The sequence below is a fragment of the Carassius carassius genome, chromosome 21, assembly GCF_963082965.1.
Source record: "Carassius carassius chromosome 21, fCarCar2.1, whole genome shotgun sequence".
NCBI classification, from domain to species: domain Eukaryota; kingdom Metazoa; phylum Chordata; class Actinopteri; order Cypriniformes; family Cyprinidae; genus Carassius; species Carassius carassius.
In genome coordinates this window covers 8,227,866-8,248,802 of record NC_081775.1, presented here as the reverse complement: position 1 = coordinate 8,248,802, position 20,937 = coordinate 8,227,866, and the positions used below count along the sequence as shown (strand labels likewise).

The 20,937-nt window shown below is 37.6% G+C and overlaps 1 protein-coding gene across 4 annotated transcripts; it reads right to left on the bottom strand.

The window, feature by feature from the left end:
- Positions 1-1,080: 1,080 nt before the first annotated feature.
- klhl22 (kelch-like family member 22) lies at positions 1,081-15,215 on the bottom strand. 4 transcript variants are annotated; one of them, XM_059503198.1, is made up of 7 exons: positions 15,050-15,215; positions 14,183-14,403; positions 8,878-9,355; positions 6,677-7,086; positions 5,050-5,242; positions 4,476-4,709; positions 1,081-1,695 (listed from the first exon to the last, which is right to left on the bottom strand). In XM_059503198.1, exons 2-7 carry the CDS (start codon positions 14,401-14,403, stop codon positions 1,354-1,356), a joined length of 1,878 nt encoding a protein of 625 aa, XP_059359181.1. In that variant the 5' UTR covers positions 15,050-15,215; the 3' UTR covers positions 1,081-1,353. The 4 variants fall into 4 exon arrangements, with proteins under 4 accessions (XP_059359181.1, XP_059359180.1, XP_059359178.1 ...); XM_059503197.1 differs by having other exon boundaries at positions 14,183-14,469; positions 15,050-15,214; XM_059503195.1 differs by having other exon boundaries at positions 14,183-14,466; positions 15,050-15,214.
- Positions 15,216-20,937: the final 5,722 nt, after the last annotated feature.

The following is a 20,937-nucleotide window of genomic DNA, read 5'->3' as shown; positions in this document are numbered from 1 at the left end:
GTAAGACCTTCGTTCATCTTTGAAACACAAATTACAATATTTTTGATGAAATCCGAGAGCTCTCTGACCCTCCATAGACAGCAAGGGTACTACCACGATCAAGTCTCAGAAACATAGGAAAGACATCATTAAAATAATCCATGTGACATCAGAGGTTCAACCGCAATTTTACGAAGCTACAAGAAAACTTTTTGTGCGTAAAGAAAACAAAAATAACAATTTTATTCAACAATTCGTCTCCTCCGTGTCCCCCTATAGTGCCATTTTGGAGAGTATCACATACCTGAACGTAAATAACGTATATCCGCGTACATACATTGCAAATGTTGTTTACGTAGGTGACGCTCTCCAAAATGTCACCAGGGTGACTCGACTTTGTATATTAGCGTTGATGCTCACCTGTTAATAAAGGGTCTTATATAACTATCGAGAACAATTGTGCTGCTTAAAACAAATTCTTTATTTCGGGATTCTCAAAAAGTTAAAAAGAACAGCATAAATTTTACCTAGAAATATTTCGTTACATCATAAATATAAATAAATTTAATGTGTGTAAAAAAAAAAAAAGTATTATTTATTCCTAACTTTCAAATGGCACTGTATCACATTTTTTTTATATGAACCAGCACAACTGTTTCAACAGTGATAATAATAATAAATGTTTCTTGAGCAGAAAATTAGCATATTATTATGATTTCTGAAGGATCATGTGACCCTGAAGACTGGAGCAATGATGCTGAAAAATTAAGCTTTGATCACAGAGGTAAAAATGAAATTCTAAAATATATTCAAAAAGAAAACAGCTCTTTTAAATTGTAATAATATTTCACAATATTCCTGCAAAAAATCACACATTTGTGCCAATATTTACTCCGCTAATGTGTGTAAGGTTGCCAACCCCTGCACTAGAGCATCCTGTTTATCACTTCCCTTCCCCTTTCCTTTACTCTTCTGAAAACTGTTATTGCACTTAATTCAAATCTATTAATAAAAAAGCATTGGACTTACCAAATCAAATCTGTAAAATAAAGGCACCATCATTATAAACAAAATCAAAACGTATTTGTAAAGTGCAAGTTTCTCATAGTTCTGAATGAAGTTTTGGACATAAAACAATATAAAATGGCACAACAACTTAAGAGTCAGTAAAATTAACCCACAAGCACAAAGGAGTGTGATTTGGACATGATCTAAACCAGAACACTTCCAACTTACCCAGACAGGCACAACAGGGACGCTCCCAAAACTCAATCTACTAAAGAATTATGGATTTTCGTACAAGTGCTGAATTTAATAAAGTACAATTTCCCCACTTTTGCAATTTTATGCCCCACCTGAGCAGCGCTAACACCTTCAGTCCTCGCTTGAGTTGTCCGAGTCATCCCAGTCCACCTCCTCCCATGATGCTTTAGCCCTTTGCTCCCAGCTGCGCGCCTGAGCCATGGCTGCTTGTGGCAAAAGCAGGACACATGCTGAAAGCCCAGATACACGGTCCTCGAGGGATGTCCCGCTCTCCCATCGGTCCTCTTCCACCTTATAAATGTGAACGTACTTCATTCGACTGCCCTTATCATGTGATCTTCCACCCAGGATGTAGATGCACCCATCCAGGACGGCCACACCTGGCTCTCCGTGTCCAGCAGGCAGTGGGCTCACCACAGACCACACATCTGCTACTGGGTTATAGCACGCCACCTACAGAGACACACAGACCTTTAGTTCAGTTGCCGGCTATGGATCAAAACATAGTGAGCTGCTTAGTAGTCTACGCTCTACTTAATAGGGCCACACAAAGAATGATCCAACCTCACATGGAGCATATGATTCCAAAACCCTAATAAGTGTAAAAATGTAATTTGACTGGCTTTTTTCCTTATCAGTACTTTTTAGGTCAATAAGAAATCCACAAAAAAGAAAAAATATTTCAGAATTTGGTAAGGTTCTCAGAATTCTTGGAAACGTAGTTTATATTTTCAAGAAAAGGTAGAATTTAATTATTATTATGATTTTTATTAATGTATTGCACTACTGTTAATAAATCTGAGGTCAGTAAGATTAAGAAAATGTATATATTAAAACTTTTATTCATTAAGGACACATTAAAATGGTCAGCTTTGACAGTAAAAACATATATAAAATGTAACAAATATTTAAATTACATTTTAAAATATATTTAAATAGAACATTTTTTTCAAAATTTGACAGTATTTATTGCATTTTCGATCAAATAAATGCAGTCTTGTTCAGCATAAAAGATTTTTAATTTTTTTTATTTGTACCAACCCCAAACATATGAACAGTAGCATACAGGTGCTGGTCATATAATTAGAATATCATCGAAAAGTTGATTTCATTAATTCCATTCAAAAAGTGAAACTTGTATATTATATTCATTCATTACACACAGACTGATATATTTCAAATGTTTATTTCTTTTAATTTTGATGATTATAACTGACAACTAAGGAAAATCTCAAATTCAGTATCTCAGACATTTGAATATTGTGAAAAGGTTCAATATTGAAGACACGTGGTGCCACACTATAATCAGTTAATTAACTCAAAACACCTGCAAAGCCTTTAAATGGTCTCTCAGTCTAGTTCTGTAGGCTACACAATCATGGGGAAGACTGCTGACTTGACAGTTGTCCAAAAGACGAGCATTGACACGTTGCACAAGGAGGGCAAGACACAAGGTCATTGCAAAATAGGCTGTCTGTTCACAGAGCTCTGTGTCCAAGCACATTAATAGAAAGGCGAAGGGAAGGAAAAGATGTGGTAGAAAAAAAGTGTACAAGCAATAGGGATAACCGCACCCTAGAGAGGATTGTGAAACAAAACCCATTCAGAAATGTGGGGGAGATTCACAAAGAGTGGACTGCAGCTGGAGTCAGTGCTTCAAGAACCACTACACACAGAGGTATGCAAGACATACGTTATGTTCTCTGATGAAAGTAAATTTTGCATTTCCTTTCCCAGAGTCTGGAGGAAGAGAGAAGAGGCACACAATTCACGTTGCTTGAGGTCCAGTGTAAAGTTTCCACAGTCAGTGATGGTTTGCGGTGCCATGTCATCTGCTGGTGTTGCGCAACTGTGTTTTCTGAGGTCCAAGGTCAACGCAGCCGTATACCAGGAAGTTTTAGAGCACTTCATGCTTCCTGCTGCTGATCAACTTTATGGAGATGCAGATTTCATTTTCCAACAGGACTTGGCCCCAGAACACACTGCCAAAGCTTCTAGTACCTGGTCTAAGGACCATGGTATCCCTGTTATTAATTGGCCAGCAAACTCACCTGACCTTAACCCCATAGAAAATCTATGGTGCTGTACATGCTCATACTTCTCATGTTCATACTTTTCAGTTGGTCAAGATTTCTATAAATCCTTTCTTTGTATTGGTCTTAAGTAATATTCTAATTTTCTGAGATACTAAATTTGGGATTTTCCTTAGTTGTCAGTTATAATCATCAAAATTAAAAGAAATAAACATTTGAAATATTTCAGTCTGTGTGTAATGAATGAATATAATTTACAAGTTTCACTTTTTGAATGAAATTAGTGAAATAAATCAACTTTTTGATGATATTCTAATTATATGACCAGCACCTGTATATGTACATTGGTAGTATATTAAATAACATATCAAATAACTAAACAAATAAAGGTCAGTGAAGATAAGAGTGTGCCAGGTTAAAAAAAGAAATCTACTTTATAACATTTGCCAAATTGTTTAGAAATGTACTGTTTGTATTCATGGTTTCACATGGTTTTGAAAAATCAAGAAAAGTTTCAACTGAAAGAATTTTATGTCGTATGGTTTAACATTAAATAACAGTAATAACTTATTTCGCATACTTATTGAATACATATGAGTAGGGGTGTAAAGGTATGAAAATTTCTCATCACAATTATAGTGACCTAAATGATCACAGTTATCGGTATAATGGTATTGTTAAAATGTGCTGGAAATGTTCAAAAATTACTAAAACGTAAATAATTTCACCAAGTTCTGTATTTAAAATAAAAAAAATTAGTAAATAAAATATACAACTAGATACAACTATTTAAATTTTGAAATCTGAGGGTGCAAAACATTTAGAAAATCACCTTTAAACGGTCCAAACGCAGTCCTTAGCAAAGCATATTATTAATCCAGAATGAAGTTGTGATATATTTATGGTAGGTTTTTTGCATAAAAGAAAAATCGATAATTTTGACCCATACAATGTATTTTTGGCTAATGCAACAAACTGACTGAACTAACAGTATCTTGTCACAAATGGTCAAATTGTCAGTTATTTAGAAAGGCTTGTGGATCTTGACACATATTGGCTTTTGGAACAGTCTTCACTTCAGGAGCGAAGCCAATGATGCTGTCTAGGCAGGAAGAGCCCAATAGTCTTGCTTTGGACACAATATTTACACTATGCTATAACTGGTGTCACAGTGGGGGATGTATTTCAGAAGTGCAGTACCTTGAGGACGTCTCGCCGGTAACCGCAACCATCGTTGCTGCCTCCAATGACATAAGCGCGGCCGTTATGTGCTGCCATGCCGTGCCAGGCGCGCTCCACCGGGCCCTCGGCACACAAGCTCCAGTGATTGCCGCTGGGATCGTAACAGTAGCTCTCCTTCAGATAAGCCATTCCCCGCCGGCCACATGCTATGTAGATCTTCCCATCAATCACTGCTCCGGCGTGGGCATATACCTGCAGACACAGGCATGTCAGAGTGTAAACATATGCTGTGCACATTAAATTCAAAGTTGATAAACTTGTGCCACATTCTTGTGGTAGTTGCAGTTGTAAATACAGTTACCAAACTACACTACTGGCCTAAAGTTTGGAATGATTGATATTTCTTCTGCTCAACAAAAATGGATTTGATCAAAAATACAGTAAAAATGGAAACACTGTGACATGACAACTTGAAAATGTCCTAATATATCCTTAAAATCGTATTATATCCTCAATATTAAAATCTATTTCAATTTCAGAGGATTTCAATTTCAGTGTGAAAGTCTATAATGGTTAATTGATGACAGTCCACCTCTCGTTTCAGCGGCGCCACATATTCCCAGATGTTGGTTTGTGGGTTGTAGCGCTCCACACAGTCCAGTTCATTGGTGTAGTCTCGTCCTCCAATGGCGTAGATATATTTATCAACCACACAGACACAATGATCGGCATGCTGCTGCCGTAAAGGCTCGATAGTACACCAGGTGTTGTGGCGGGGATCATACCTTGATGAGAAGACAATGGAATTAAAAAAAACGTAGAATGCAAATATTGTTGCATATCATTTGTTTAATTTTCTGGCCTGTTTTTAGCAATATATTATTGAAAAACTTCAATACTCATGTAAGTCTGATTTTAAAATTGTTATACATCAACTAGAAGTTCAGCATTATAGAATATCATTTGGTATATCACTACAAATAATGTCTTTTTTGCCGTTTGCCGTCACGGGTCTTAATGAACTTCCATAAAAGTGAACATATATATTGTTTTCCTTGTTTATCTAAAAGTGCTCTTTTTCTCTTTTTTTTTTGCTCTTTTAAACCTAGCCAAAAACACAATTTTAGTAATTTTAGTATGTCTACTTATATAATTTAGAATATGTGCAATATAATGTGCAAACAAGAGGTCCAGATTTGGAAAAGTTTCTAGACTGTTTCTTAACCTTTAGCCCATAGTTTATAATATTACAGATGATGTGCATCTTTGTTTATTTTTGTTTATAATGGATTAATTTTGTTATTGTTTCTGTGAATACTAAATCTTTGAGTTTTATTTCATTTGATAAGCTTAGAAATGCATTCAAACTCTGAGTGCTCTTGCAATTATACTGATTTAAGGTTTGGATAAACAACAAGTCTAATAATCCAATCAGCATTTATCTGATTATACTGGTCTCTGATTTGGGTATAATACAAATCCAATAATCCTATACATAAGGCCATATGGGTGGATCTAAAGTCAAAGCTCTGCTCTATAAATGTAAAACCTCACACATTTCCTTCTTAAGCAGTAAATCATCATATCAGAATGATTTCTGAAGGATCATCTGACACTGAAGTGATGATCCTGAAATGATGCTTAAAACTCAGCTTTGCATCACAGAAATAAATTACATATTTAAATATCTAAAATATTTTTTAATAAAATTTATTTTACAATATTTTAGTTTTAACTGTATTTTTCAATCAAATAAATGACTTCTTTCAAAAACATAAAAAAATTACTGATTTGTGTGTATATGAAGAGTTTGTTTTCAAAACGTGATTAACGGCATTTAAAAAAAAAAGTTTCCGCCGAGATCAGTATGTAACATGAATGTAACATGTAACATTAATAAACAGTTTTAACAAGATTATATAAGCAATGTTCTTCAAAAATATGTTTTGGATTCATAGTTGCACTTATGTACCATCTGTAAAAACATGATACATATTAATATAATATTAATAATTAATTAGTAGTGTTCCTGTAGCTCAATTGGTAGAGCATTGCGTTCTCAAGCGCAAGGTTGGGGGTTCGATTCCACGGGAACACATGATAGGTAAAAATTGATAGCCTGAATGCACTGTAAGTTGCTTTGGATAAAAGCGTCTGCCAAATGCATATATTTAATTTTAATTTAATTTAATTTTAATTTAATATTCAGCATCACTTACCTCCAGCATCGAGCTTCAGCACGGAAGCTGCTGGTGTTCTTGTCTCCACCGATCAAGTACACAAAGTTATTGAGCACGGCGATGCCCATGTTTGACATGCGAGAGGCGCGATCTGCAGCCAGACTACGCCACTCGCCCCAGGAGGGGTGGAACACCTGGAAGCGCTCCTCATTGTCCACCAGTGTGCTGGATGAATACATGCCGCCGAATCCCACAATGCACTGGGAGCTGCAGCGAGGCTGAGTGAGTGGGGTTTGCATCACCGGCTGCCACAGCTCTTGACTGTGGTAACGCAGAGCGGCGGCCACCGAGTCCCGCAGCGGACACTGCTTTATCCGGCTGTGTAAGCGCTGCAACACGTGCTTCTCCATCAGACAGAAGCGCACTGCTTCCAACATCTGCAACGGATCCTGAAAGAAAAGTTGATTTGTCAAAGATAACACTAATTACATCCAAAATGAATATTCTACCACAAGGACTAAAACTTATTTCTTGCTCATTTTGGGTACAGATTAGAATAGTTCAGGTTTTGCTCGAGCATGCCACATTCTCTCACAAAATATCTTCTTTTATCCCTAAATCACTGGAAAAATGCCACAAAGACACGATTCATATCTTCCTCTGAGCTGGTTACACACTATGTTCAGTTCTCAGCTATTTTTTAGATGACATCAATTTATGCCTAATGCTGATTTCAAGGTTACAATTATGGCCAGTGATAGAAAAAAATGCAAACATGAGCCAGATGTTTTCTGTTACATCTTTGGATGCTTCATTAAATCAGCCACAGAAAATAACTATTTTGTGGGAAAAGAAGATAAATGTTTTTATGTAATGTTTTTGGTCATTAAAGGTACAGGTTGTAGGACCTGCCACTAGAGGGCGCACTATTAAAACAATAGCAATCGCGTGGTTTGATGACGCTAAGAAGGAGCGTGGAATGATGGGATTTGTTGTCTTCTACCCAACCGCTGACGGCCATCAATCAGACGGAAAGATAAATCATGGATTTAATGCAAGTTCAATGATTTGCGCGAGTAGATTACATACAAAGTCAATGCAGAGACGTGATCAGACGATGGATCAGACACGTCCTCGCGCTGGTCTAGAGACTTGATCACACCGCGTTTGGCGTGTATGCCCCATAATACTAATCTTGTTGATCGTTATAATAACATATGTTTTCTGTAAAGATACGAATCAAAACAACTCACCTGTCGAGTAAAACACAAGCGAGATCAGCATCTCTTTCTAGTTGAAGTTTGTCGCGAAGCTACTTCCGCATTTGTCCACGACACTGTTGTCATGTGGTTTCTACGTCAGTAAAGGTGGTAACAAAGGGTAACTAACATCATTAGATTCATATCCATGCTACATACTCCGATACAGTAGGTGGCGGTATGCACCTAATAAGCCATGGTTGTAATCTGCCATAAAACTAAAAAGAAGAACTAACGTCATTGACAGGTGACTACACTGCCCCGTGTCACTTTTTTCTCATGATTTACAAGTAGTTGAAAACATTAGAGATATTGTTAGTAATCAGCTGGACAAAATATATAACACTAGCCTAGTATTTTTTGGATATTTTACTGCAAATATCTTACAAATTGTACCTTTAAATGGATAATTTGAACATACTGTTGCACTTATTTAAAGATTATAAGTAAAATACTACATTTAACTTTTAACATTTGGCTGCTTTTCTTATTTTAAAGTATAAAAAGGTGATATATACACACACATACAGTGCCGTGAAAAGGTTTTTGCCTTTTTTTTTCTTTGCATACGTCACACCTAACACATTCAGACCATCAATTTTTATTTTTATTAAACTGAGATCATGCAAGCAAATACAAAATGCAGTTTTGAAATAATGATTTAACTAATTAAGGGAAAAAGGGCAAAACCCTTTTTACGGCACGGCATACAAAAACCCTTCATGACAAATCTAAATCTAATTGTGAATTTATTTAAAATTAGGGTTAGGGTTAGACATTGAAAAAAAACTACAAAAATACAACAAAATGACTAAAATAAAAAATAAAAAAATTGATTCAAAATATTAATAAAAACTACATAGTATCTCAAAAATACTAAAACAACAATGTTTTTGTACTAAATACAGTAGTACAGTTATTGTTAAATGAGATGAAATGTGGGAAAGGTTTAATTGATATTTCTGAATTCAGGATGATCACCTGTAAGCAAACCTCATCCTTCTCCACCTGTTCAGGAGTGTAATGGTAGTGCAGGGCTGCTTCAAACACCTCGTTCTCCGAGTTCACCTCCAGATCGTTGCTGGAAAGGACACTCAGGATCTTTTCCGGAGGAAGCTTTCGGTACACCGGCGTGCGTGAGAAGGTCTGGATGTTCTTGAGCAGGTATGAGCGAATTTTTTCCCCGAGCTGGTTGAGGCCGTAGATGTCGGCAAGCATTTCCACCTCCAGAATGTTGTCATCATCCAGCCAGGCGAACAGGAAGTCGCAGCAGAAGCCGATCACATCTTGGACCTGCAGCAGAGTGGCCGCACACAGCACTTCCTGTACCGTGTCCAGGTCCAGCTCCAGCTCAGATGTGTAGATGAAGTCCAGCAGTTTGGTCATCGCCGTGTATGTGACTCCACGGACGGGGATCTCAGTTTGCTGCATCTCCCGCAGACCGCCGGCAAACATCCCCCTAAACAAAGAGAAAAGAAGGACTGTACAGGGGAACAATAATCATGTAGCTCAATCTTTTGAAATCCAGATTTAATAAATCACTTTCACAAACAATGTGCTTTGTGTTAGAGAGTCAGCTTCAATCAGTTGTTTTACAATTTTCTTTAGATTTACTCTTCTCAGAAAACTTTGGTGATACAAAGGTCATTAGTATTAATTATTAATTTATCCACACATTTACACATAACATGACTTGAATACATCTATTCTATAATGAGCAGCTTTTTTTATATATAACATTTTCTTTTATATATGACATTTATCACATATACACACACACACATATATATATATATATATATATATATATATATATATATATATATATATATATATATATATACATATACACACATATATGAAATAAAAATGAATCTAAATCTGAATTTGTTTTTAAATTTGAAATTTGTCTAAATCTGAATTTTTTAAATACACACACACACACACACACACACACATATACATACGTATATATATATATATATATATATATATATATATAAAATGCACATTACACATATAAATGGGGACACAAAGTTTATTCATCTCTGACATGTTTAGTAACTTAATTAATGTGTGCATTCTCTGTGAAAGTGAAATTTCAAGGAGTGACAACAGTGCTATATTTTAAAAAAGGTAATATTTAAAAACTTAAAATAGTGTACAGCACTTAAAATATACACTTTCATTTACATATGTATGCTAACATTAACAAATTTGAAGTCAGTAATCTTTTATTATTTTAAGAAACTACTCCCTTTATCCAGCAGAGGTGCATTAAATTGATCATAAGTGATAGTAAACACACTAAAATAATAAAATAGTATTTTTAAATAAATGCTGTTCTTTTGAACTTTATATTCATCAAATCATGCAAATCAAAACCTATATCACAGTATCTGCAAAAATATTAAGCAGCACGACTGTCTTCAACATTAATAATAATTAGAAATGTTTCTCGAGCAGCAAATCTGCATATTATTATAATTTCTGACACTGGATTAATGATGCCGAACATTCAGCTTTCCGTCACAGGAATAAACAACATTTTAAAATACATTACAATACCAAAGATTTGAAATAGTTCCCCATAATTACTGTTCTTACTGTATTTTTGATTAAATATTAGAGACTTCTCTCTTTGAGTGGCGCCGATACAGGATGGCTGCCTCCGTGACGTGCTCTGCAGTTGTTTTTGTGTTTTTGTTAGTTTGTCCTGTCTTTAGTTATATTCCTGCAATCAGTTTCACCAGGGACGAATTGCTGGATATTCGGCTACACACATCTCCCGATATTTCACCGGTTTTCGACTATTCTGATGTTTTGCTAGACATTCTTGTCGGCGGAGCGGCTGCGCTGATCACACGCTTCAAGAGGACGCGCAGGCGGGGAAAGCGAGCGGGAGCGCTCGTGAGACTCAGAAAACGCGGATTTCGAACGCCGTTGCCTAGCATCCATCTCGCAAATCTCCGCTCTCTTCCCAACAAAACGGACGAACTGCTTCTGCTCTCTCGGACAAATAAAGATTTCTCTCACTCTGCTGCTCTGTGTTTCACGGAAACTTGGCTGAATGACACCATACCGGACAGCGCGCTCCATCTGCCGGACTTTCAGCTGTTTAGAGCGGATCGCGACGCAGAATCAACGGGGAAATCGCGCGGCGGCGGGACATGCTTTTACATCAATGAACGGTGGTGTACAGATGTAACTGTGTTAAAGAAGACGTGCTGCTCAAATCTCGAAACGCTCTTCATTAACTGCAAGCCGTTCTATTCGCCGCGGGAGTTTCACTCGCTCATTCTGGTGAGTGTTTACATCCCTCCTCAAGCGCACGTGAGCTCAGCTTTACAGGAACTCGCTGAGCAGATCACAGAGACAGAACAACAACACCCAGACTCTGTTTTAATCATTCTTGGGGACTTTAATAAAGCCAATCTCTCCCGTGAACTGCCAAAATACAGACAGCATGTTACATGTCCCACCAGAGACAGTAATATATTGGATCACTGTTACACCACAATAAAGGATGCATATCACTCTGTTCCACGAGCAGCTTTGGGACGTTCTGATCACCTTCTGGTTCATCTTATACCGACCTACAGGCAGAAACTAAAATCAGCTAAACCTGTATTAAGGACTGTAAAAAGATGGACTAATGAAGCAGAGCAGGATTTACAATCTTGTTTTGACCTCACTGACTGGAGTGTTTTTGAAGCTGCTGCCACCGATCTGGACGAACTCACAGAGACCGTAACATCATATATCAGTTTCTGTGAGGATATGTGTATTTCTACCAAGACTCAACTAAATTACAACAATGACAAACCGTGGTTCACTGCAAAACTCAGACAGCTCCGTCAGGCCAAAGAAGATGCTTACAGGAAGGGGGACAATGTCTTGTATAAACAGGCTAAATACACACTGGAAAAGGAGATCAGAGTGGCAAAGAGGAATTATTCTGAAAAAATAAGGACTCAGTTCACCTCGAACGACTCAGCATCAGTGTGGAAAAGTCTAAAGAAGATCACCAATTACAAGACACCACCCCCCAGCACTGTGGAGAATCAACGACTGGCAGACGATCTGAACGAGTTTTACTGCAGGTTTGAAAGAACACCCATCACCTGCCCTGAACACCTCTCCACACAACCATTCACACCAATAACAACTTCTGCAACCAACCCTGAATGCCTCTCCAAACAACCGTTCACACCATTAACAGCTCCTGCAACCAACCCTGAATGCCTCTCCAAACAACCGTTCACACCATTAACAGCTCCTGCAACCAACCCTGAATGCCTCTCCAAACAACCGTTCACACCATTAACAGCTCCTGCAACCAACCCTGAATGCCTCTCCACACAACCGTTCACACCATTAACAGCTCCTGCAACCCATCCTGATCACCTCTCCAATCAACCGCTCTCACCATTCACAACTCCTGCAACCCACCCTGAACACCTCTCCAATCAAGCACTCTCACCATTCACACCTCCTGCATCCCCCCTCTCCCCCACACCTGCAATACAGATCAGCGAGGATGCGGTGCGCCAGGTCTTCCGGAAGCAGAAAAGGAAAAAAGCACCAGGCCCAGATTGTGTTACACCAGCCTGTCTGAAATTCTGTGCTGACCAGCTGGCCCCCATCTTCACAAAGATCTTCAACAGATCGCTGGAGCTGTGCGAAGTCCCTTCATGCTTCAAACGCTCCACCATCATCCCCATCCCCAAGAAACCCAAAATTACAGGACTAAATGACTACAGGCCTGTGGCTCTAACGTCTGTAGTCATGAAGTCATTTGAAAAACTGGTGCTGGCCCACCTGAAAGACATCACTGGACCCTTGCTAGATCCTCTTCAGTTTGCCTACAGAGCAAACAGGTCTGTGGACGATGCAGTAAACATTGGACTGCATTATGTTCTGCAACACCTAGACAGACCGGGGACCTATGTGAGGATCCTGTTTGTGGACTTCAGCTCGGCTTTTAATACGATCATGCCAAACCTCCTCATGCCCAAACTAACTCAGCTCTCCGTGCCCACCTCCGTCTGTCAGTGGATCAACAGCTTCCTGACAGACAGGCAGCAGCTAGTGAGGCTGGGAAAATACACATCCAGCACCCGTACAATCAGCACCGGAGCTCCCCAGGGCTGTGTTCTCTCCCCACTGCTCTTCTCCCTGTACACTAACGATTGCACATCTAAGGACCCCTCTGTCAAGCTCCTGAAGTTTGCAGATGACACCACACTAATCGGCCTCATTCAGGACGGTGACGAGTCTGCTTACAGACAGGAGGTTAAAGAGCTGGCTGTCTGGTGCACTCTCAACAACCTGGAGCTTAACACGCTCAAAACAGTGGAGATGACTGTGGACTTCAGGAGAAACCCCCCTGCACTCCCCCCACTCACCATCATGAACAGTACTGTGGCTGCAGTGGAGTCATTCAGGTTCCTGGGCACCAATATCTCTCAGGACCTGAAGTGGGACATTCACATTGACTCCATTGTGAAAAAGGCCCAGCAGAGGTTGTACTTCCTTCGCCAGCTGAGGAAGTTTAACCTGCCACAGGATCTGCTGAAACAGTTCTACTCCACCATCATCGAATCCATCCTCTGCACTTCAGTAACTGTCTGGTTCAGCTCAGCTTCTAAATCTGACCTCAGAAGACTACAGAGGGTAGTCCGGACTGCTGAGCGAATCATCGGTTCAACTCTCCCATCTATTCAAGAACTGTACTTATCCAGAGTGAGCAAAAGGGCTGTTAAAATCACTCTGGACTCCTCACATCCAGCACACTCCCTCTTTGAACTGTTGCCATCTGGTCGACGCTACAGAGCACTGAGCACCAGAACGACCAGACACAGGAACAGTTTCTTCCCTCAGGCAATCCATCTTATGAACAGCTGATACACACTGAACACACTGAACACACTACACTTTATATTTATATACACATACACTTAATTTATCTAACACACATACTTAGTATACACTTACATTTTGCACATAATATACATGTACATACATAACTGCATTTTTGTAATATACCTGCCTACAATTGTAAATTTGTATATTGTCATTCCTTATCTACTTATTTGTATTTTATTATGTGTTTTATGTTCTGTCGCTGTCATTCTGTTGTACTGCGGAGCTTCTGTCACGAAAACAAATTCCTCGTATGTGTAAACATACCTGGCAATAAAAGCTCATTCTGATTCTGATTCTGATTCTGAAAACATTTAAAAAATGTTGTCATGCCTAATCGTTTCAGGAGTGTCAGACATGCCTGAAGTAGTCACAGGAGGCCGCCAGGAGAATGCGGTGAGCCTGAATGGCCTTTCCTTCCACCAAGAGCACCACGTCAAACAGGATCCCTCCTTGTCGCAGCATCAGGAGCCCGTCTAACAGGCCCTGTGAGTGGGCATGACTGCGGTACTTCTGCTTGGCACAGGGCTGGGCGCAGTGATCGGCTCCTCCAGCCGCGCACGAGACCAAATCATCAGCCATCTTGATATAGAAATGCAAACAGAAAGTGAACCTGCTCACATTTTTGTGCGACGTTCCACACTGCTGCTAAATGAAAGCACAGGGAAACAAATTAGTAAATACACACAAACCCGGACAGCTTTCCAAACCCTGTGTGAGTCATCAACTGATATTAATCATCACGGAAAGTAAATATGACGAGCATATATCATATACAACAATGAAAACAGGAAGAAGACATGGTTTGATTTACAGGAAACAAAGTCCTGCCTGTCACGTTTATAACCACAGAAAAACAAGAACTAGGTCATAATGGTATGTTAATTACTATAAACAAGAACAAATAAAAAACAATAAAATTTTAAGGGCAATGTTAAGTTTGTACTTAAAATAAACAGAAAACTATGATTGACACCATTCTCTTACTTTTATATTCGTACATTATGTTAACATCATTTAGCTGTAGTGGCCTATGTTTGTTCCTCCAATGAAAATGATATAAGCAGAAAGTGCAAACAAACAGTACGATAATAAAAATGATGCGAATAAAACGGTGAGATGTATTCAGCTGACAGCAGTGTGTGGTCGTTATATAAACTTACAGCAGTCTACAGTAAATGTTATGAGTTATGAGTGCACGAAATAGTGTGATATCTGCAACACTTACCGTAAATAATCGGACGGTTTAAAGAAGCCCGTTGCAGTCAGACGTCAACGGCCACTCTTTGATACTTGTGATGATTGTGACGAAGATGTTTCAGTATGTTTGTTTTCTGATCGCCCAGCTGAGTTTTCCCCGTGACGTCACAGCAGCGCTTCCGGTACAGAGCAAAACAAATGACATCAGCAGCTGCTGTCAAATGAAAAGCTCGGAGCGCTGCTTCACTGCAGGTCATAATTAAACAGTTACTTACTGGTATTATAATATGTTATGTTATGTTATGTTATGTTATGTTATGTTATGTTATGTTATGTTATGTTAAGTTACGTTATATTAAGAGTGTAGATTACTTACATATTGTAGTCGGTTAAAATTGTAGTTAGTAACTTAATGCAATCTGTTATTAAAAATGTTACTCATTTTAACTTATGTATTCAGTGTACTTTTTAGATTACTTTTGGATTATCTCATGAAACTTGTTTTCAATTTACCATTAAAAGTACCATATTGATATAAAAAGTAAAGAGAAAGAATAAATATTTCTTGAAATATGTACTTTCTTTCGGAAAGGAAAATTTAAAAGAGGAAAAGAAGAATTAGGAATCAATAAATTATGAATAATTTACAGCCTTTGTATGTGCATAATATGTAAGCATGCAATCCATGAATAAGTAACTGTAATCTGATTATGAGCATATTAAAATGTAATGTAATCTAAACACAAATTCTTAATTTTTGTAATCTGATTATGTAGGCCTAATCCCATCTTGGATTATAGGCATATTATATATTATCATTTTAGCTATAAACTCAGCTGTAGCACGGTTAGTTTTAATGTTTACTGCACTATTCTACTCTCATATCTTATTTTGCCAATGAAAAATAAGCTGAATAGCCTTTCACATGGGCTATTAAGTGGAGCTCACTGATTGTGGTTTACAAATTACATTTACATAAAAACCTATATATTAATTTATATACTACTTTGTACACAAGTGAAAAAAAGTCATTTTGTTATATTTGAACAGCTTTGCAATGTAAATGGAAAGGCCTTTTAAAAAAAATATATATATCATAAATAGCTCTTTCATCTCTCATGACCAGCAGAGGACGCTAGAGCTCTATTTCTTAGCTCATCTCAGGACAAGAAAGATGTTTTTCAGCCTCTTATGTCTGCAGCACCATCAGTAGGTCTGAAGTACTCCATCTAAACATGAAAACATCACATTCTGGATATAACTTTTCACTCATATTGAATGAACACACTTACATCAGGTACGCTGGTTAATGCTTTATAGAGATTGTGATGGATTATAAGAAAACAAACCAACATCTAGCTACCCTCGCTGCTTTTAAGATTTAAATTACAACATTTAAATTAAATAATAAACACATTATATATAAAATAAGCTATACAGTCACAGAAAAAGTAAAAAAGCTATCACTGGGAGGTACGCTTTCAAAACATACATCCCAAAATGATGCATATTAGTAACTTAAAAGTAGTACTTTCAAAAAGGTAATGCCACAGTGATATACACATCCTGTAAACATAAATTCATTTCCTTTGACCTGCCATGGAGCAGCAAGCAAAGCTTTTTTCAAACACATCTGTTTCCCTGAAATGGTCAAATAACAGAAAAAGAGAAGTCATCAAGTGAAATCTTGTTCTGCTTTCTTGTATCATACACTAAAAAAAAAGAAGAAAAAAAAAATGGTGTGAGATTTGCTTTGAAACTACTTTCACTCAGAAATTGCTGGTGAATTTCTCAGATAATGACAAAGAAATGGCAGCAAAACACTGCCTCGGATGTGATATTTTGAAGCAGAAAGACTAAAATAGTATTTTCCTGTAAAACATATTGCAGAACATCCTTTTTTTACTTTGTATTTGCATCGTTTTGACAAACCTTTCGAGCAGCTGATGTTATTATTCAGTGAATTGTTTTCTCTCAGTGCTTTTGCCATCTCATATCTAATGGCGCGTGTTGCTCATATCACCCAAACCCCCAGCCGGGTCATTTGTGATGACATATGTCTACTTGTCATGGGTCTGAAATCAATAAGAATCAAACACAGAAGCCAAATGCAAGGCCAGTGAAATCTGTAATCACACCTGCTGCTTGTACATCCACAGAATAGAAGTGCAGAACACAAACAACAACATTTATGTCATTTGTTCACAATCTAACTCTTTTTTATTATTGATATTATTCCTGTGTGAGCTCTGGAAGCACTTCAGTTTCTGATATATAAAATATTCAGATGTCTCACACTAGCCTGTCAAATGCAAGTGTTGCACTGGCACTAAGCATTCAGCGAGCATGTAGGATGTCTTGTCCACACATGATTAATTAGGCTGTTAATCATCTTTAAACATACCCACTTTCACAAAAAGCTTATCTGCGTTTCATAAACCTGTGCTGGTATCAGTAAGGTGTAATATATGAGGCGTTTACCGGGGGATGAGTAGATTAGTAAGTGGAGCATGAAACTATTGTTTTCATTACCAATGACAGCAAACAATTGCAAACCACCTGCAAAATGCAATCATTTCATACATCTCTATCTGTCAAATTACCCTTTTTAAATGGAAACGATGTCGACATATTGCACAAAGATGGTGGTATGGTCTGTAATGAGTTTTTACTAAGATAAGCGTGCTATTCTGCTCTTTGCTAATGACCTGATGGTTCATTGAATTAGCTTTGCCCGTGGAGACCATACAGCGAGGTTCATAAAAACAAATGATGATGCATCTTGCGAGCGGGTTTAGCAGTATCAGGAGACTCGAGCACGTAGTGCATGTCACTCTAGTTCAGTATGCTAAACAGCTTTCACATGCTAATTATTCATCGATAAACATTGCAGAGAATGTTTTGAATACTCAAAAGTAGGTTTTTGTTGTCGCTCCAGGGCCTATGACAAAAAATTATTGTCTAAAGTAAAGGAAGGATCTTTGTTTGAGTTCGATGTAAGACTACAAAGCATGCTTTTAAAATAAATTCATAATCAAAAATGGCATTGAAATAAAATGTAGAAAAACCATTTAGTGTATAGTGCAGTGAAATGGGGTGGGATTAGTTTTGCATGTTTAAATGTATTTGACTAATTCCTGTCACAGTACAGAATTAAATCATTTTCTAGGTTGAACAACTGTATTTGTGTTGCTTGGTTGTGTACGTGTGCAGCTCTGTGGAGTGAGATTTGCATGGAGGAGCATCCTGTCTCCTTCAGTTAGTGTCTCAGGACCTCTTGGCCAGGGCAGTGATGCAGATAAGATGCAGTTATGTCACTGTCTGGTAGACGGCAGGAAGAGATCGAGATGAAGACAGTCAAGTGTCCCATCATAGCGAGTTCTGGTTCACTGTTCCTTAAGAGAGACAGCATTGCTTATGCATTCAAAAAGCACTAAATGTGAAATACTTTTTAGAATCATAAAACTTAGTCAAGCATTGGCTACTACTTACTGTACATCATAGGTCATCTTTTTTTTGTCTTACTCCATAAAGACATTGTACCAAATGTTCTAGTCTTTACATAAAAAATGCCTTTGAAACAATTTTCTCTCAGAAATTGCTGTTTTCTTTTTTTTTTTTTTTTCTTCTTACTTTCTTTCTTCTTTTTTTTTTCAAATAACACATTGAATTTCATTTTTAACCTTTAAAGTAGAGTGAAAATTTTATTACTCCAGTAATTTTTGTTATATTAACACCTTGGAAAATCATTTTTACAATGCAGGTAAATTGGAAATTTAAAAACGCATTTCTTTGTTGTGTCCTATTTAAGTATCATCTTTGCCCTTAAAACTCCTCAGCAGAAATAGAGACAAAAGTGAAACAAATGCTTAAAGAGTACACATTGAGAGAAAGAAAGAAAGAAAGAAAGAAAGAAAGAAAGAAAGAAAGAAAGAAAAAGAAAGAAGCGTATTTGAATGTAGTAAGATATGTATATACACACACACACACACACACACACACACAAACACATACATAAAAGAAAGTTGTATTGTCTGAAACTGTCTTGTAAAACGTTCTCCTTTTCTTTTACAGTGTAGAGCTATAAAATGAATATGGTTAGAATTTCTCAGATATTTTTTCCCCGTAAGAACTGAATGAGTTTTTCATGCTATATTGAGGTTTTTAACTTTTAATTCTATTATCTTGGCAAATCTGAGTGCAGTTTGAGATGTTGTTGACGTCTTTCTGAAACGATACAGCAAGCGCACGTGATATTATTGGGTCTCTGTATTTAATCTCATGGCTGTCTAAGAAACAGCTGAGATACTGAAATCAACTCATTTGTCGATTTTCTTTCTGAATGATAAATGCATTTTCATTTAGCCAGATCATGGAGGTTGCAAACGTCAAAACCGATTCTCCCCTGGCTGTGACATGAACTATAGTACATGTCAGAAAGCGGCTGTAGTACATACTTGATATGAGCGTCATGGCTGCTGTCTCCAGCAGAATATTCAATTAAACTGACTGGCACTGGATCAGTGTCGTCTTGATACAGATTTGCTCAAGTCATTGCTGTGTACTACAGTATGTCTGCATCTGGCTTTCACAGAATTTCCCAAAGGCACTTTATGGGAAGCCATTAAGAGACAAACATATTACATAACGGCAGGTGCACTAATAGATTTCCACAGCTGTTACATACATCAGTGTCAGTGTGCCTGCCAGACGCTACATTTGGACACATGTTTTGCAAAACAAAATGAAATATTATTGTGAACGTCAAAAATCCTGTACATTGGGTTATTGACATAATTGTTGATGTCATAACACTTTAAAAGAGTCGAAAGTGGCCAGATGGTATGCTGTTTCTGAACGTTTTTGTATGTATCCATCTGTCTAGACATAATATTGCCCACTACACAAAGTTTGTGATGTTTCAAAATAACTAGGAATGAAAGATTCCACAATGGTTTTATTACAAATATGAAATAAATGTACCCATACTGCTATACATACTTAAAAGTATCTGCTTTCCCACCAGCAATTACAAACTTGTAAAAGAAGTAAAGAATAGTTCTTCGCCGTCACCCATCGAGTGATAAATGTCTTTACCAGATTGTTGTCGGTTCACTGCTCTCTGTCCCTTGAGCCGCCCGCCAGAGTAATACGTCACATTGTGAGGTGTAATTTGTTTTTGATGGAGTCGGCCCAGGACATAAAGCATTGTTCCAAAATTCTTGAACAGCATTTGGACGACTCTTTAATTGGACATATATGGAAAGCTTGTTCTTTGCTCCAGAGAGTAAAAAAAACTATTTGACTTTGTGCACACCTTCAATGACTGCATTTACAGAGCCACCGAGTCTCTCAGTCTTGCTCTCTGGAGTGTTTGGTGTTTTATTGCTGTGAACATGAGTATGACATATTCACTCAGTAAATATTGTGCTTTTACTAATAAGTCCTGCAGGTGTGTGAGCGGAGAGCAGTGTTCTCCAGAGCGGAAGCGTGTGCCAGGGAGTGTCTGATCTGCACACCATGACTCTAATTAGTGACCAGCTGAGGTGGTTGGTTTCCATGTCGACTGGTTGGTCTGGTAGAGGTCATTCTCAGCTCCACTCAGGAAGGAATCAGATAATGTGTTGTCTCTGGTAGCATCCTAATTCACATACTACCTGTGCTGATTAGTCCATTTTATATCAGAGTTCTAATTATGCCCTACATGGAAAAAACCTATATAAACATATATGATTCAATATAGGTTTTGATATAGGTTTTTAATATATGTGACATATAAAAAATTGGCCGTTTTCCTATATTATATGTACATATATGCACACACACACATATGTATATATATATATATATATATATGTACACATATATGAACATATATATGTACATATATTTACACATATATGTACATATATATAT

Excerpts from the sequence above, each read along its gene's own strand:
- klhl22 (XM_059503198.1), bottom strand. The coding sequence starts at position 14,403 with ATGGCTGATGATTTGGTCTCGTGCGCGGCTGGAGGAGCCGATCACTGC. Across the intron at positions 7,087-8,877 it reads AGGATGAGGTTTGCTTACAG|GATCCGTTGCAGATGTTGGA; the intron begins GTGATCATCCTG and ends CTTTTCTTTCAG. Across the intron at positions 4,710-5,049 it reads TGGCGCCGCTGAAACGAGAG|GTATATGCCCACGCCGGAGC; the intron begins GTGGACTGTCAT and ends CTGTGTCTGCAG.